General features: G+C 46.4%; 1 protein-coding gene across 1 annotated transcript in view; it reads right to left on the reverse strand.

The window, feature by feature from the left end:
* AGBL4 (AGBL carboxypeptidase 4) overlaps positions 1 to 18481 on the reverse strand; it is a 1405329-nt gene that overhangs the window by 94656 nt on the left and 1292192 nt on the right. The window contains exon 9 of the mRNA XM_057530807.1: positions 12844 to 12955. Coding sequence (XP_057386790.1) covers positions 12844 to 12955 — 112 coding nt within the window. The remainder of the gene's footprint in view (positions 1 to 12843; positions 12956 to 18481) is intronic.

An 18481-nucleotide genomic window follows, 5' to 3' on the forward strand; every position in this document is an offset into this window, starting at 1 on the left:
TTGACTGTCACCCAATTAAGGGTTATTAGCTCAGCTGAAGAAAGCCTGAGTCACAGACGGAGGTTGGGGAGTGGTCAGAGAAGCTGAGATAAAGGCTAGACCTGCTCCCAGTCTATCTTTTAAGACCTTCTTGCAATGCTCTTGCAATAACCAGAACTATAGCTGTTTTTTTAATGCTACAGTTTAAAGATAGTGACAATGTTCTGAAGATGGCTTTGTGAAATTAACATTGAAATATCAGTTACTGTGTATTACTGCATTTGAGCTTATAGTAAGAATAAATGCTAACATTAATTGAGTGCTTACAATGTACCAGCCTTAGGAAATACCACGCTAAGTGCTAAGTGCTTTCTATGCAGGGTCTTCTTGAATTCTCACAACACCGCTGTGAGGAGATGCTACTATCCCATTTCACAGATAAAGCCACAGAGGCTCAGAGAAGTGAGGTGACAGGTAGGGGCAGAATTGGAAGCTGGAGGCAATTTTTGACTGCAGAGCTCTTGCTCTTCCTCCCCGGAGAGTAAAGGGTCTGCCTCTGGTCCTGGCTGACAGGACAGTATTTGAAGGCCAAAGACTTAGCAGACGAAGAAAGGGCCAAAGTAGGAAGAAAGGGCACAATCTGAGGTTTGCTGTGGGGAAGGGGAGGTGAGAAGTCTTTGTTATGCTTACAAAGAAGGTACAGAGGAGTTAACAGACTTCCTAGGATGTTAGGAGCCTGGATATAGGTACCTCTGGGACAGGCATTTTGAACAGAGTAGAGGTACAATGGTTGGATGGTTGGATGGAAAGATAGATAAAAGGATGGCTACTTAGAGGGATGGATGCACAAATGATATCGATTGCTTCCAGTTTCCCTCTATACGGTGGGCTGAGCTGGCTTCATGAGGCTCTTATCCTAGGGACTGGCCCAGAACCAAGCAGTTGACTCTGATGAGTTTGGTTCTGTTTTTTAAAATAAAGTCCCTCCTCATATATGGGTAGTGAGGTCCCCTCCTCCTTCCCTAATTTTTTTCCAATTTTAAAGTTAACATATATTTATGGAAAACTGTTGGGAAATATAAAAAAAGGGGGGAGAAGAAAACAACCCTATTATCCAGAAATACCACTGTTAACATCTAGTTTACCTCCATTCTTTTTGTGTACATTTTGAACCTGGTTGTTATATATGTCTTAACATATAATACATATGCAACTTTGTCTTCTCTTTTTTTCACTTAAAATTGTAGCATAGACATTTTCACAATATTATAACATCCATTACATGAATGTATTGTGATATACTTAATCAGTTTCCCACTGTTAGGCATTTAGATTTTCTTGGTTTTTTACTGTTTATAAATAATGATTCTGTGGACTTTTTTTTTTTTTTTGCATAAATCCTTATTCACACTTCAAATTATTTTAGCCTAGGTTTCTAGTACTGCAATTGCTGGCTAAAGCTACAAACACTCCAATATATTTTAAACCCCAGAAAGTCATAGTAACATTTTTTTTCTCTTTTAAATTTCATGTCTTCCCTGCTCCCTGAAGGAAAGCTCCCATGGTTGCAGGATCAAGTCCAAGCTCCCTGGGGTAGCCAACAGGGCTCTTTATGACTGGCCTCTGCCTACCACCCAATCTTACTTCCACTCCCTTCCCCCTGTGCTCCTCCCATCCCCATATACCAAACTCCCTGGAATTCCCTGAGTATATTCACCAGTCTAGTACATATGTCTTCACACACACTGTTCCCTCTGCCTGTAATACTTCCCGTGGTCTTTGTCTAAACAACTCCTGTTCTTCCTTCAAGACTCATCTCGGAGGTCACGTTCTCTCGCAAGTCTTGCCTGACACCAAGTCCAGTTGGGATGACCTGCTTTTCCCACATGGTACCCAGATCCCTTGTCTATCATAACACTTCCCACCCTGTCGTGCCACCATTGGTTTACTGAGTCTGCAACGCTAGACCAGGGGTTTGCAGACTTTCTATGACCTTGGAGTCCTTTATTCAAACACATATTTTACATTAATAATAGTTAAAATCTTTTGACAATAAATGTGCCTGGCACAGTGCCTGTACAGTGCCTGAAGCAAGACACATGAATCACTTCAGTTAATCCTCACAACCGACATCTTACAAACAAGGAAACTGAAGCTTAAAAAGGTTAAGAGACCTGCCCAAAGTAGCAAAGCCATTGAATGTTGAAATAAGATTTAAACCTGGGCCTGAGCCTGAGCTCGTAGCCACAAAATTATACCTTTCTGGTTAAAATGGAGAGGAGCCCCATGTGAGGGGGTCCTCAGACCTCCTGCAATTTTTCTAAAAGCAGTTTGAAATCCACTGCTCTATTCTGGATCATCAGCTCCTTGAGGGGAGGGACTGTTTCTTATTTGCCTTTGTATTCCCGTACATAGGGCTTGGGCTCAGAAAATGTGTGTTGAATGGATAAATGAATGATTTTTCCCTTTTGAAGGCTATAGGGAAGTTACTCTTTTATGTATACACTTTACTAGCTTTGTAGTAAAAGCAAGAAATAGGGGCCTGGAATGGCCTGCTGAGTGGGAGAGCATCAAAACTCATTGGACAGAAGGTCAAGTTGTGTCCAGGCTGATAAGACTTCTCACAGCCAGACACCTGGGACCAGTACAAGGCTTGGGAGGTGGGCATTAGTACTTCAGGAGGATGGGGCAATTTCTGGATGAAAGGTTAAACAGTTCAATTCTTGACGGACACAGTGATTAGTCTGGTCCCTTCATCAGAATTCAGCTCTCTCCAGCACGGTAAATGGTGGACTAATTAGGCATCTGACTTACTTGATTTCCCATGGCTAAGGCCAATTTCTGAAATGCAGTATGCTATTTGATGTACCAGCATGAATTCATCCTTGGCTCAGGAGTCTCCCAACAGTAACAACCAAAAATAACTCTTGGAAAAGTTCCACACACATTGAACACAAAACACCCTAAAATGTAACCTGTAGTCTGTCATAGGCCAGCTCAGCTGAGCCTCTAATGCGGTGGCAGGCGGTGTGCAGATCCGAACCTGCTCTCGGTCCAGGGGCCTGGAAGGGAGAAGGGGAGGAGTTTGCTGGACAGGTGAGAAATGGGTGGGGTAGGTGAAATGGAAAAGTGCCTGGAAGAGATGACCTGGAGTTAAGCTGGAGTGTTTGGGTAAGTGTAGAGAGGTCATTCCCAGAGGGCCAGGCTGTCCACAGAGACCCCTTTTTAACTCACTGTGGCCTGGATAATTGGGTACCCATGGGATAGGAAAAATGGGGAAGCACGTTTGGTCTAACCTAGAAACCAGGGTAAATGGAACAGATACGGGCAGCAGAGAGGGGTGAGGAGGAGAATTTTAGAATTTGCAGATTTGTGACGGAGATCCTCGTGGCTGGATTCTAACATTCTGGAATTTTCAAATTTGTAAGCTTGAGAAGATTCCATATGTGAGAGCATTTTATGACAAGGGATTAGCAGGGGCAAAAAATAAAGGAACGAAGATGAGTCCATGGAAATGCAGCACGGTGAGAAAGTTGCGGAGGTCGATTTCTCTGGGATGTTTCTGTGCTATAGCGATAAGGAACAATGGGTCAGATGAGGGAGCTGCCAAGATTTCCCCAAACCATCCTTGAGGACCTACCAAGCGTGGGACCCTGCCAGGTGATGGAGATGCACGCTGGAAAAGATGGAGCTTCTATCCTTGAGAAGCTCAGTGTAAAGGAGGCAGGAAAACTATCACTAAAGCACAGCATGATGTGAGCTTTAACCGGGGGGTGTGCCCAGCTCTGCGGGCTGCCTACAGACATCCAAACAACTACTCTTCCTGAGAACTGCATTTCAATCAATGCTCAAGAGGCTCTCATTGAGCTGCCAGCTAGTAGCCAGCCCTGCCCAGGGCAGCAGGGAGGTGAAGGCAGATCCTTTGTACCGGAGGGGTTTGCAATTTAGCTGAGAAAATGGAACCTATAGTCAGAGGAGAGGCTTCTATGTCACCAAGCCCATGGAATACACTCTATAAATGCTGATGGGATAAACCACTAGGAGACAGAAGCAAAGTCTATCAATAGAAGAAACAAAACACTTCGTGGGCCAAGTGTTCAGGGAAATCTTAGAAGAGGTAGGGCTGGAGGTGGGTTCTGAAGAGGGGGGATTTTGGGAGTGGCTAAGCGTGTCTCTTGATTTGAATACTTTTCCTTCTCTTTATTCATCAGATTCCCACACATTCTTCAGAACACTGTGCAGATACTCATTCCAGGTTCTGATGAGTGGATTTCTTCTTACCCGCCTGTCTCTCCTCTCTCTCCCCCATCACACATTCATGGCAGGCCCGTGCCCTGCGCTGGGTGTTAGGGATTCAGAAGTGACCAAGGTGAAATCCAGGGCCTTGGTGGGATCACAGTCTGTGGTGGGCTATAGGAGCTGGAGGTGGGGTTGGGGACAGTGAGGTAAGTGCTGTAATGACGAAATGCATAAAATCTCAATAGCTCCATTTTTAATATACCTAATACTGAGTGTTATTTATATGCATATTATCTTATCCTGAGAGAAATCTCACGAGATGGGCATTGTTGATCCCAATTTACAGATAGGGAAAATAAGACACAGAGAGCTTAACTGACCTGACTCAGAGGGAAACTTCTAGAAGCTTTGCTGGTCCCCATGCAGTTGAAACAACATGTATCTAGTTAGTTGGTTAGAGGCATCCAGAATCTTTCAGGATGAAAAGATGTTAGAGAAATTGAAGGAAACAACCAGCTTGACAGGAATATTGCTCTGACATGAGAGCTCCATCTCTCCACCCTGCTCGCTGCCAGAGTCAAAGCTATAATCTAGAGAGGTAGAAAAACCACACTTTTTATGATAGGGAGAAGTTGCCCTTTAGAAAAGTAATGATTTCTCTTAAAATTCCTTAAAGTTTCATAAACCATCTCAAACTGTTGTAGGAAAATCTGTAAAAATTGCATGAGCTCAGAGCCCCCTGTACAATATCACATTTACTTCCAGCCTTTATTCCCATAGTGAACCTTTCCCCTGGTGGCCATTTACTGATTTCCTGGGCCATGCTGCTAGGAGTGGAAAAAAACATTGGGGTAGACCCACGTGTGTGATCTACGGTAGTGGTGTGAGTGCATTGCATCTACTCCTCTTGAAACCTTTAGCAGCTGGGGCAGTCTGGACATTTCCACAGGGAATTCCTCTCCATGCTGCCCCACGGCAATAATCCTTCCTCACCTTTACAAAACGCTTCATGCTCACATAATGGGGTGTCTCTCTCCAACTTGCGAGGTAAGCAGGTCAGGGACTGTTCTTCCCTGTAGCAGATGGGCACACCGAGGTTCAGGAAACTGACGTTTATGGAGCTTCTGCCATGTGCTGGGCACCTTCACAGGCATTCACTCCGGGAATGCTTCCTGGGCTTCCCTGCATCAGCCAGGACTTTCGTGCCTTGTCATGAAATCCTGCCCAGCAGCGGAGCGTACATAACCAAGAAACAACTCCAAGATGACACAGACTTGGAGCCAGAAGGGCCCTGTGGAGATCATCCTTCAACCCCTACAGTGTATAGATGGGGGGAAATGAAGGCCCAGAGAGGGGAAGAAACTTGCCTAAGAGCACCAAGCAAATCCATGGTTCAGCCACTCTGATGGGGGAGTTACATTCCCCGCAAGGCCCTCTTGCTGCCACGGAGATCAGCCCACATAGTTTTAGCTTCTCCCTGCAGGGGACCTCTGGGATAATAAAGTCATAGATGTGGGGATGAAACAAAAATCTGGGAACCCATTGTCCACATTCCAAAGTTCCTGAGGCCTTGGTGAGACAGTTTGCAAATGCCCCGGGGATGTGGTTTTCACCTGGGGTGGCACAGCCTGCTCCTAGGGACAGACAAACATCCTGCCATGGGGGCAAAGAATTATCCCGCCCCAAATGCCGTGGCTCTGCCTCCTGCTCTCCTGGCTTCCTCCTAAGTGTGTGTATGGGATGCGGATGGGACACCTCCAACCTTCTCCCCGGTACGCCCGTCCTTCCCCAGGTGGACTTACCCTTCCACCAGCAGGGTTCTCCCCGCAGACTGTCAGGCACTAACATGCAGGTGCCCTGTGGATTCTAGTGAGATTCACCATCTCAGAGCCTTCCGGTCTGGTGACCAGAGAAACCTCTGTTCACCCTAAGAACAGACCTCATGGGCCATTTCCTTCTTTTTTAACTGAATGTGAAACTGTGCTGGCTGTATGTTTGTGTACATATCCTTTGTGTGACTGTGCATAACCATATACTTGTGTGTGTCTATCTCTTATTTACCATGTTTATGTTTTTACATAAAAATATTTTCTGATTTATGTATGTGAATCTGTGCGTTTTCTGCATATTTCTATGTTGTGTGTGTGTGTGTTTTGTGTGTCGTGTGAATGAGTGCTTGTCCTGCATGTGTTATCCAACTGTGTCGCCGACCGCTCTGTTTGCACGTAAATGTGTGATAATTTATTTATTTATCTGACAGAAAGAGAGCAGCTTATCTTGAGGATTACAGGAGGCAAGCAAGGAAAAAAACCCCAGCCCTGTGTTGCTCTGTTTGAAAAACTGCTCCGTGTTGTTATGGCAGCTAATTTTCCTTAAATGATTTAAGGAAACGGATCTGTCTAAAAGAGCTGCAGCCAAGTTGTTATAGCAACACAGGCCTTTCTCCTCTAGGAAAAGACGGGGAATCACCCCAGAGCATAGAGACTTCTCAACAGAGCAGCGCTGGGCTCTGAGGGACGCCGGGGGCCGAGGAGAGGGCAGGAGGGGACGCATTCCCCTCCCGTGTCCGTTCCTGGGCATCCTTCTTGGCGGCAGCGCTGGCCACGCTCCAGTTCGGGTCTTGTCGTCTTTCACCTGGACCCCTGCCATCAGTGCATATCGGGCACTCTTATTCCTCTTAGTGTCCACGTTGCAGACCTAGTCACTTTCTAAAGCATCTATCATTCAACGTAATATTCTCTCTGGTGTCGTGTTCCGTGCTCCGCCCTGGATACACATAGGGCATGTCCTTGAATAGCATGTCAGGGACGTTGGCCTTTATCCCACAAATAATGGGGAGTCACTGGAAGGTTTTAAGCGGGGGAGAGAGCCTCAGGTGGATTTAAATTTTAGGATGTCTCTAGGGTTTCTAGACTGGGGGACTGAATGGACTGAAGTACTATTTATTCATCCATCTCTCTCCCTCGCTCAAGCGGTTCTGATGGCTCCTCAGTGATGGTACTGATTCTCAAGATTGAGAGGGCTTGTGTGCCACAGTAGTCCCGACAAGCAGCATTTTGTTCCACTGCCTTAATTTTTTTTACAGTTATTATACTTAGTTCAATGAAAAATCAGATTAAAAAAGGGCCTGCGACTTTGATTTTAATGAGAAGAGAGCATTGGACCACAGGAGGAAGCCAAAGTCCTTGCCCATGAGCTTCCTCGCAGCTGCCCTGTCGTATATGCTGTGCACCCACCCCAGCAGCTGAGCTCTGCCACCTCCATTCTGTGGCTCAGCTTGCCCTGGAAAGCCCTGTCCCCTTTCCCTGTCACCTCCCTCGTCCCTAAACCATAGCCACCTGATAAAATGTTTCCCATTCCTAAAGGTCCAGTCCAAATTCCTTGAAAAAACTTCCTTGCATCCCCCCGGGAACACAAGCACGTGTGTGCACACACACACACACGCACACACCCTGGATTAATCTCCCCCGCCCCATGTTTCCAAAGCGCTACATTTTCTCTGCTCACCTTCCTCACTGCCTTGGATTAAAATTGTCCATGAGGGTCTGGCCTTCCCTTCAGATTGTGAGCTTTCCCTGGTCTGACATCCTGCCCCATTAATCTCTGTAACTCTGAGGTTACCCAAGGGTCTTGCACAAGGTAACCTGCAGAGATTGTCCTAAACTCTCAGGTTCTGTCTCTGGGAGTTTAGGACAATCTCAGCAGGTTGCAGGGAAACCAAGGAAAGGGTTTGTGTGCACAGACCAGAGCCTTAAGGAGGGCATAGCGATGGTGGCAGCAGAATCCAGGACACTCTGAGGGGAAGGTGAGATTGGGGAGGGGGGTCTGTGGTCCAGTCGCTCCTTTTTATCAGGAGACTCATAAAAACCAAGTCACGGAGGCTCTGGGTTTGCTTCATCATTTGCTCGGCATTTACATGGAGTGCCTGCTCAGAGCCAGGTCCCTATTGGGCACTGGGGACTGAATCAGACAGACCTTCCCCTGGGGGACAATCAATCACAACTGGTAAACAAGGGCCACAGTGACCACAGGGAGCTGTCCTGGAAGTGGGGCATTAAACGCTTTGTATCTGAGATCCAGTGGGTTAAAGGCTCCTTTGTCAAGAGCATCGTTTAATATCCAAGTCCCAGAGAGGGGTGGAGGGTGCAGTGAGCACAGGGCTAGGAGAGCACCTTTGAAGTCAACACCATCATTAACGCGAAGACAGCAGGCCCTTGCTGCCAGGTGAGGACACAGAGGGCTCATTCCAGGAGATTCTCTCCTGCTCCGCCTCAACACCAGCACATCTAAAGCTTTTCCCCACGCTTACTGGTCCTCCTGGGTTCCCATCTCAGGAAGGGCACCCCCTCCACTCCACTGTCCAAGCCAAACCATGGGCATCACGCAGGATTCCTTCCTCTCCCATCAGCCCCAGTCGCTCGTGTCTCCCTCTGTAATATCTCCAGACTCCCCCTCCTCTCCGCCCCGAGCAACAGGTTCTAATGGTCTCCAGCCTCTAGCCTGGCACCCTCTGAATCCATCCCCTTCTAGGCACCAGTGGGATATTTCTGAAATGCAAAACTGATCCTGTTACTTCCCTGCTTAAAATCCTTCAGTGGCTCCCCATTTCCATGAGAATAAAGTCCAAATTTATTCTACCAAAGCCCTGTATCACAGCCCTTCTTCTGCCCCTCTGTCTGTCCTCAGTACCAGCCACACTGAACAACTTGCAGCCTCCCGAGTGTGTCTCCATCTCAAGGCAGATGTTCAGATGCCTCCTCTGCCTGGAAAAGCCCTCCCTGCCCTGAGCAGCCTTCACACATCAGCTCCAGTGTGGCTTCCTGGCTTCGGCTCCTTCTATGGCTCCCACCACCCCCGTGCCTCCCTCCACAAATGCACCTAGAATAACTGTCTGTAAATGGCTGTTTCCACCAGGTTGTGGACTCTTTAAGGTAGACACCAGCTCTGACTAGTCACAGCACCCAGCACGAGGTTCCTGCCTCACCAGTTCTTTGAGGAACAACAATGCTCACAGATATAGACCCTGCCCATCAGCAAGGGTCTTTCTGATTCTCTGCTTGCGGATCCTGTGAGCAGGCCACCAGGATGGAAGGTGTGAGGCTGTGAGCATTAGAAACAAGGTCAGAAGCTGTCCTGGCAGTTTAGATAGCTCTGGGGTTGAGTGATCCTGATGATGTCTGTGACGGTGAAGGTCCAGGGTAGAAACGCATTTAACGCTATTAGGGCAGATGCCTGGGGCGCTGCGGTGTTTACAGCTGGGAACATTGACTCTCGAAGTCAAATGCGAATTTGAATGGGATACAAATAATGTTTGTTGAGGATCTGGTACACACAGGGTACTGTGTTAGGTGCTTTCACATAGCTTTTTTTTTTTTTTTTTTTTAACACCTCTGATGTTCCTTCCTTTTAAAAAAAAAAAAATATATATATATATATATATATATATATATATATTTAATTATTTTGGCTGCACTGGGTCTTAGCTGCGGCACGTGGGATCTTCGTTGCAGCCTGTGGGATCTTTAGTTGTGGCATGCAGACTCTTAGTTGCGGCGTGCAGGCTTCTTAGTTGCAGCATGAGAACTCTCAGTTGTGGCATGCATGTGGGATCTAGCTCCCTGATCAGGGATCGAACCCGGGCCCCCTGCATTGGGAGAATGGTCTTACCCACTGGACCACCAGGGAAGTCCCTCACATAGAGAGATAGTGTAATTTGTCATCCAAACAGGGATGCTTTTAAGAGTGGAAGGAAGTACCGTTAATAAATACTCCAGGACAATGGGTATAAACCAGAACTGCCCTGGGCAAGCCGAAACTTTTAACCATCCTTTCTACAGATCACACTTTGTACATTCTTTTGGTAACCCTTGACACAATTTGTAAATCTATATTTATCAGTAAGTATTTACTTGTTTAATGCTTATTCTCCCACTAGATTGTAAGAGTTAGGGTTTTGTTCACTATTACGACTACAGTGTCTGGTAGTTAGAAACTACTTGATAAACATTTGTGGAAAAAAGGAAGGAAAGAATGGAGTAAGGTTCTGGGCAGCGGGGCGGGGAAGAGAGGAGGAGACGGAGGGATCTGGGGTCCTGGTCCAGGTCGGCTTGGCTCTGATGTTAGCGCTCCACATCCTTGCTTGGGGCGTAAAGGAGTGGACTTTCAGGAAGAAGGCAGCTCCCACAACTCACTCAGCATCCAAGTGTGTTTACTAAGGTCCGACCAGATGATGATCAATCTACTCATAGCACAAAGAATATCCTAATACCTCTGAAACTCGGCCTCGCCTGATCTGTATTCTGTAACAGGATCGAGCACCCAGTTGCCTGGGAGCAAATCAATGACTTCAGATTGATGATGGCAACGGCAGGCTGATGCCTCGTCTCTTTAGCAAACTTGACGCCCTCCCTTCTGTTCCTCCCCCAGTTCTCTCCTCGGGGATTCACCTAAAACACCACTTTGTTCTGAGGCCCCCACTCTGTCACTTCTCCTGCCTCGTGTCTTTTCTTTGATCATGCCTCGTTGTCCCCTCTGTGAATAGCTCTTTAGTATCTATAAACCACATTACAGTGGGCATAACAGTATTTGCCATGTTCAATCCAATGCAACTCAACAAATAGTTATTGAATAGCTATTATCAGCCAGATCAGAAAAAATGTAGGGGCTGCCCTCTTTTAATAAGAAGGTGGCAGAAGAAGGAGGTGTCATGATTCTATCAGGGAAACTACAGTTAACACCGAGGTCTCGGGGACAGAACCCAGCTGACTACAGACACCTCCTGAGCAATTCAGAAGCAGCATTTCTCTGCCAGGAAAGCTGGTCAGGATGGATTAAAAGTTCAGGGTAATAACGGGGTTTGGAGAGTATAGCTAACATCTTCTTTTGTAGACAAGGAGGGATGAATTGGAGAAGGAGGCAGATATACTAAATCTATGGCTACATAAGCCCTGACAGCAAGTGGGTTATAAAAAGACCTAGGGAAGCAAAGCTCACAGAGGAAGATAAAGATGGCAGTTGAGTTGAGATAACTACTTTGCACCTAAGGACTTACTTACTTTTTCATTAACCCTTGTTCTAATATATACATTTGTTTTTAGGTACACAATTCTGCCTGGTCAATACATATTGCCCTTTTTTTTAGGGGAATTTTTTTAATTAATTAATTAATTTATTTATTTTTGGCTGTGTTGGGTCTTCGTTTCTGTGCGAGGGCTTTCTCCAGCTGCGGCGAGCGGGGGCCACTCTTCATCGCGGTGCACGGGCCTCTCACTGTCGCGGCCTCTCCCGTTGTGGAGCACAGGCTCCAGATGCGCAGGCTCAGTAGCTGTGGCTCACGGGCCCAGTTGCTCTGCAGCATGTGGGATCTTCCCAGATCAGGGCTCGAACCCGTGTCCCCTGCATTGGCAGGCAGATTCCTAACCACTATGCCACCAGGGAAGCCCCCATGTTGCTCTTTAATTTAGGATATTCTTATTGGTATCTTCAAAGAGAGTGAGTAGAATGAGGTACACGGGTGCATCACTGAAATACCCCAACTCTGGGATCTTTGCTGTCTTAGCAATCACTGTCTGTCACCTGATGGCAGTCAAGGGGTCATAAATCACAATCATCAATGTTGGAAGAGACTCACTCACATGTAGTCTCACTATAATGTCTTCCAAACAATTGAGTCTCCTCCATGCAGTATTTTTGACAGTGTCATTTAGCTTCAAGTTGAACACTTTTAGTAAGGCCAAGTTCATAGGTCACACACCCACTCCATCCTCGGGCAGCTCTAATGGTTAAGAAGTTTTATTTCTCTATCGACCATACCTCTTGCTTTGGCCTCCACCTGGAAGATGTCTGACTATCCTCCTTCATAACTCTTCAGAGAGAATGATGGTGGTCGGCCCCCTTTCTTCTCTAAGCTATGAAACCCCAATGTCTTCTCCTATTTCTCACAAAGTCGTGTCCCTGTGAGCAAACTCAGTGTGGACATCCCCATTCCCCTTCTTTCTGGAATAGCAGGCCCTCTTCTCTAGGAACAGATTTATCACTACTGCCACACACCCCAAGGTCAACTACATGATTCCAGCGAGGCTGTCCTGTCCTTACATATCCTTGTCTCTTGGACCAGAGTTGCCCTGCCCAGAGGTGGCCGTGTCCTCCACTTCCTGCCCAGAGGAACTCCAGTCCCTCTTGGAACTGGAACTAGAATATGAGAGTGAGTCACTCTCTAGTGGGGCAACCACTGGACGTGACAGTTGGCACAAGCTCCCTAGAGATGCAGGAGGCCAGGCTACAGTCTTCAACTGTATATGAGGCTCTGGGACTCTTCTAAAAAATTCTCTATTCTGTGTAAACTAGTTCAAGTTGTATTTCTTTCGCTTGTAACCCAAGAGCCCTGATAAATGTGCTCCGGTATATTTCCTCCACCCCGCGAGATCTCCACAACTGAAGCCAGTATTCGTGAGGGGTGGAGAGGCACTTGTCCAAGTCAGAGAAGAGACCAGCAGGCCTAGTCCCTCCCGGGTTTTGACCCTGAATTCCTACTTTGCAGCTCCTAGTGGGCCTTCCCAGTACAACACTGCCCTTTCCCAGATCAATCCATAAGACCAGCAGCGGCTGAGGGGTTCAGTTACTCACTGGGTCGTTGTACATCTGAATGATAAGCTGTTTCACCCCATGCAGGGTGGGGTGGGCCCACGGAGAGGGATCCAGCCAGTGACGGTTCAGGTCGAACCCCATCAGAGAGCACCTAGGCAGTACCCAAAGTCAGAGTCAGTACAGGAGCAGTCATTATGTCACTTACCTAGCACATGTTTGTTTGTTTGTTTTTTGCCAGAGATAGTGCTGAGCATTTTACACGTATTATTTCAGTCACCTTCAACAACCCTATGAGGTCACTATTATTATAATTCCTGCTTTACAGAAGAAGAAACTGAGTCACAGAGAGGTTCAAACATATTTCTGCGGAGCAGTCTCACTTCTGTGTCCATGCCCTGAGACCACAGACGCATGTGCATCTCCAATACAGGGCCAGAAGGAAGGCTCAGGCCGAAACCATCGCTTTCCCCACTGTTCCTCTCTGTGTCACACCCACAGCCAATCCATTGTGTCTACCTTCAAAATATACTCAGAACCCAGCACTTCTTTATCACCTCCACTGCTATCACCTTGAGCTTGGAAAAGGTCCGGAGTATTGTAATAATCTCTTACCTGGTTTTGTTTCCACCCTTGCATCCTCCTACCCCACCTCTCACCCTACATACCCTCCCCCTTTTCCACACAACACCCAGGGTGATCCTATTAAAACATAAGTCCGATGGAGTCCCTTCTTTGCTCAAATGGTTCTCTGCTAGATGCAGAGTAAGAGCCAAAGTCTTTACCACCAGCTACAAGTGTCCATGTGTTCCACCCGTTATCTTCTCTGACTTCAGCTCCTAACACGGTCACTCCTGCTTCTTCTCTGCCAGGTTCTGGCCTCCTACTGTTCCTCCAACAAACTGAGTACTTCCAGCCCCGGGGCTCTCGGACAGGCTGTCCCCTCTGCCTGGAAGCCTCTTCCTCCAGATAGCTGAGTGATTCGTTCTCACTTAGTGCCAGTCTTTGCTCACAGGTCACCTGCTCAGTGAGGGCTACCCTGCCCACCTTCTCCACAATCTCCCACAGACACATTAATTACTTCACCAGGGCAAGTGGGACCGTGACCTCTGGTCTCCTCCTATCCCTCTTCCTTCCCTTTTTTTCCTCCAGATCGACTCAAAGCCTTGCTTGTCCTTGGAAAGATGCACCACCCCCAGGTCTCTGGGCCCACGCTTCCATCTGCTTGGCCTTTGCACACTGTAGGCTTTCTCCAGGCCAGCCCAGGCTGAGGGACAACTTCAGAAACCCTGTTCTTGCTCACAACTCAGATTACCGCATCCATCCTCTTCCTGTCTCCAGAATGTCTCCCACACAGATCTGACAATCTTGCCTTCTTGATCAAGATTCATCTATGATTCTCCATCACCTATAGGATAAAATTCTGCTCTTCGCAGATTTTTAACCAGATTCAAAACTGATGAACTTTTTGCCAAATTGTGCCCCCCTTCTTTGCCCAAATTGTCCCCCTTTTCTTTTCTATCCCTTCCATCCCATCTTATTTTACTATTTTACCCATCCCTACTTATTTTCCCAACCCCTCTATTTCCTTAAGTTCTAAAACTCAACCCCCTCTCAGCTTGTTACATTTACAACCCCACTGCTCATCTTACTCAGAAAAATATTCTACTGAGGACCCCTCCTTCAAGGTGGTTGGGGTGGTGTTGGGGAGTAAATAATAATAATTTCCCCCATCATTTAAAGTAAGCTGGCTGGGAACCCTGTGGGAGAATAACTAATGTTTCGTGGGGACACATAGGGAAAGGCTTCACTGAGGAAAAATCATTTGAGTTGGGTCTTGCTGAATGAATAGAATTTTTCCAGGTGTTGGTGGCAGAAGGAAAAGTGCAAGCAAAGAAAGGAACTGTGAAGCCACCCAGGCTATTGGGGGAATGGTGGACAATTTGATTTGACTGAATCATAGAGTACTATGTATGTATGTAGTGAAGAGGTGGTGATGGTGAGCTGTAAAGGGAGTGGGAGGGGAAATGTAAGGGCCTCGAGTGCCCGGCATGGAGGTTCACTGTTTCGTCTTTGCATTGCTATACTTAGATGAATTGGGTGCTGGTGTTGGCTTCTCATTGATGGCAAAGTGGGGACAGAAACAGTCATATGCAGGTTACAACAGTATCATCATCACAGTCAAGGGGTCACAGTCAACAGACATTACTTTGTCCCAAGAATTAAGTACTTTACTAAGTGTGAAATACTTTATCTATGTCAACCTTATGAGGGAGGTACTATTATTATTCCCATTTTGCAGATGTGGAAACTGAAGCACAGAGGGTTATAAACAACTTGCTTGAGAGAAGGGGTGATGTCAGGATCAGTTTACAAGCAGTCTGACATTCCGTGCTCACAAGAAACATAGTCTAACAGGAGAAAGAAGATCTGCTCACAGGCTTATGTACATTTATAATTCAGGACCATGTTATCAGGATTAAGTGAGGACAAACTTAATTTATAGCACAGGTTCTGGCACATAATAGCAGATCAAAAATGTTATGTTGTGGTTTCCTTGTACTTTATCATTGTTTTGTGCTACATGCTATATCAGTGGCACAGACTAATCGGTTTGCAGTCCATCAGGGGCTGGAGTGGGCAGCAGACAGCAGTGGTCAGGGATGACCTCCTGGCTTTCTTCCCAGTCTGGAAATCAGGCAGATCTGAGCTCACATCCATGCCCTGTTCTCTCCTAATGTAGTAGGCATTTGCCCATTTTCTCTGGGGAATTCCTAGCATCTAACTCTGTGATTAGATGGGGCAGGATTAGGGAGAGTTCGTTCCTCCATCATTAAAAGATGATGACACTGTGACGGTGCCTTTTCTCTAACCCCAGAAAAGAGATGGGCCCAATGACCTGGCATCCAGGGAAGCGGCAGGAAACCCAGACTCAGGCAACAGCTCCTTCTGTCCAGCACTTAAACTTGGACTAGGTGATGCCACGCTGGGAGTTGGGTCATACAGCAGTGCTACCGTGGAAGAGAGATAGATTATTCCTGCCAACAGCCAATTTTTCTGCCCTCCAGAGCTACTCTGTTAATTAGTTGTTTTCCAAGTCTGGTCTTCCAGCTTCTGCTTCATTCTGTAAGCCCCTTCCTATAAATTCCATTTTTGTTTAAGTGGCGGAGTCAGTTCCTGTTTCTTTAACTGAGAGCATCCCTAACCATATGGCTCTGTGGGCTAATTTATGGAAAATGCCAGCAGGCCCCTATATTGCCCACTTCCCAATGGCTGGTTACCAAGGAGACAAAACCATTGGTCTGGGTGCTGTTCCCAGAGAGCTCTTCCAGCCTGCACTGAGCATCTAAAAATTTGGAAGGGAACATTGTCGTTGATGACAGGACTTAATCATAAACTGTATCCTTTGAGATGGTTCGCTTACCTACCTCTCCCTCTTCCAAACAAGAATGTCCTCAACAAAGTCTTGGCCAAGTCACCAGCCTGTTCCATGACACCTCCAGGACCTGGTACCCACCGCCTCCTCAAGCAGCTTATCCCATTCTTGGACAGCTCTGTTAAGAAAGTCTTCCTTCTCTTTAGCTGAAATTTGTCTTCGGGTGACTTCACCCATCAGTCTCAGTCTTGCCCCACGGAGTCACACAGAACAATGAGGTTACGTTGGGAAGACCAGAAGCTTTGGGAGTCAGTTAGGCTTAAGTTTTGGCTGTACTCCTTACCAGCTATGTGACCTTTTTAAAATTTCTTTTGTTTAAACCCCTCTGGGTTTCTGTTTTATCATATGTAAAATGAGGATAACAACCTCGACCTTCTGGATTGCATACATGAACTAGTGTCTGTAAATGGCCCAGCAGAATCCTCAGACAGAATGAATATTGAATAAATGGTAGCCGGTGATGACAGTGGCAGTGGTGGTGACTGTGGTATCGTTGAAATTTTCTAAACCTAAATATCATCTACTCCAGGAAGGCTTGTTGACTTACTCTCCGCAAATGTGGGATGGGTGCTTCTCTTCTGCTCCCATGGCATCCACTGCTCCCAATCGGAGAGGCTACAGCACAAGATATAGTAATTATTGAGTCTGTCTTCCCCACTGGACCATGAATTCCTCAAGGGCAAGGATGATGTCTTATTTGTGTTTGTACTCCTGTGCCTGACAAAGAGCCTGGACTACAGTAGACAATAAAGACTTAGTTGTTGAATGAACATTTCATTCTTTCCCAAGCATTTTCCTATCTCATATGATACAGTTCTCACAACCATCCAGCCACACAGGTGGATTCCGTTTTTCAAGTGGGAGCATTGAGGGCCAGAGAAGGTGAGGTAAGCCATTCCTCCAAGGTCGCCTAACCTGTACTCCACAGGGCCCAGACTGGAATCCAGGTGTCCTGGCCCTGGGCTCCATGGTCTTCACACCTGGCCATACTGCTTCCAGGAAGCCTCTTTGATTCAAAAAAGTGAGATTTGAAACTGAAGGAAAAGTGTTATTGGTGAGAGATCCTGAAAGATCCACTCCTTGATCCAGCCTACAGATGAAAGCAGAGTATGGCTGGTGATTCAAAGGCAACTCAATCCCCAGGAATCCTGGAGCTCTTTAGAAGCTAAAGCATTTGCGGAACTCTGAAATCAGTAGTACCTGTGCTGGGTTTTTTTGAGATGATTTTTAAAGACTGCTTTATTGGCAACCAGTCTATCAGTAGAAAGACTGCTATTTATTGAAGAAAACGTCTCAGTAAAGTAAAGCCCTGGCTAGGGCCTGGGGGACAGGCCTCACCTCTAATATCTATATCATCTTGGGAAAGTCACCTCCCTCCCCTGGGCTCCATGCTCTTCTCTGTAAAACAAGGGTGTTATACTTCACTCATGGAGGACTCTTCCCGCTCTCTCATTAAGTGATTCAAAGCATCAATAATTGGGCTTTACCTCCAAAGTTAGGGACTTGGAGGAAGCATACATTTTGAATAAAGTGAAGTTGAAATACAAGGAGAACAAAATATTCTAGAAAAAGGATTGATACAGTTTTTAAAAGAAATGCCAAATAGTTAAGGGTTACCAATATCTTAACATTAATTGCATGCATTTTCCAACATTTGAGATTTGCATCAGACCCAGTCCTTGCCTCTAGGAGTTCTCACACTGCTCAGAGCTTTGAAGAGAAGATGGGAGTTTGCCAAAGTCAAGACATGAGAGAGCATTCCAGGCAGAGTTCATGGTATGTGCGAAGTGAGGGAAGTAGAAAGCTTGGAAATTCTATGCATTTCTAACAGTGTTATGCTTGTGTTTTATGCTTGTGTCCTTCCCTGGGCTATAGGCACTGGGAAGGCAGTGCTGGTGCAGGTTCTTACTCTTCAGTGGCTTCAGCTGCCTAAAGATAGGGGAATGGACAAGATGACCTCCAGATGTCCGGCTCTCACCCCTATGGTTGCCACTTTAGGGTCACTTAGTATGAATCTGGGGTCTCTGCTCCGGGCCTGTGTCTCCTTGGTCCTCTACTATTCTGCTATTTATTTTCAAGGTAAAATTTCTGCATGAGCTCAAAATCAGGATCCATGTTCTGACATGAGTGGGGCTATCTATGGCACCAAGAATATCGAATATTTGACATTAGGACCATTCTAGAAAATCCAAATTTATGAAAGTCAAGTTTATATATAACTTCTTCCTCTTGAGTTGGAGATAC

Source organism: Balaenoptera acutorostrata, chromosome 1, assembly GCF_949987535.1.
Source record: "Balaenoptera acutorostrata chromosome 1, mBalAcu1.1, whole genome shotgun sequence".
In the NCBI taxonomy this organism is placed as follows: Eukaryota; Metazoa; Chordata; class Mammalia; order Artiodactyla; family Balaenopteridae; genus Balaenoptera; species Balaenoptera acutorostrata.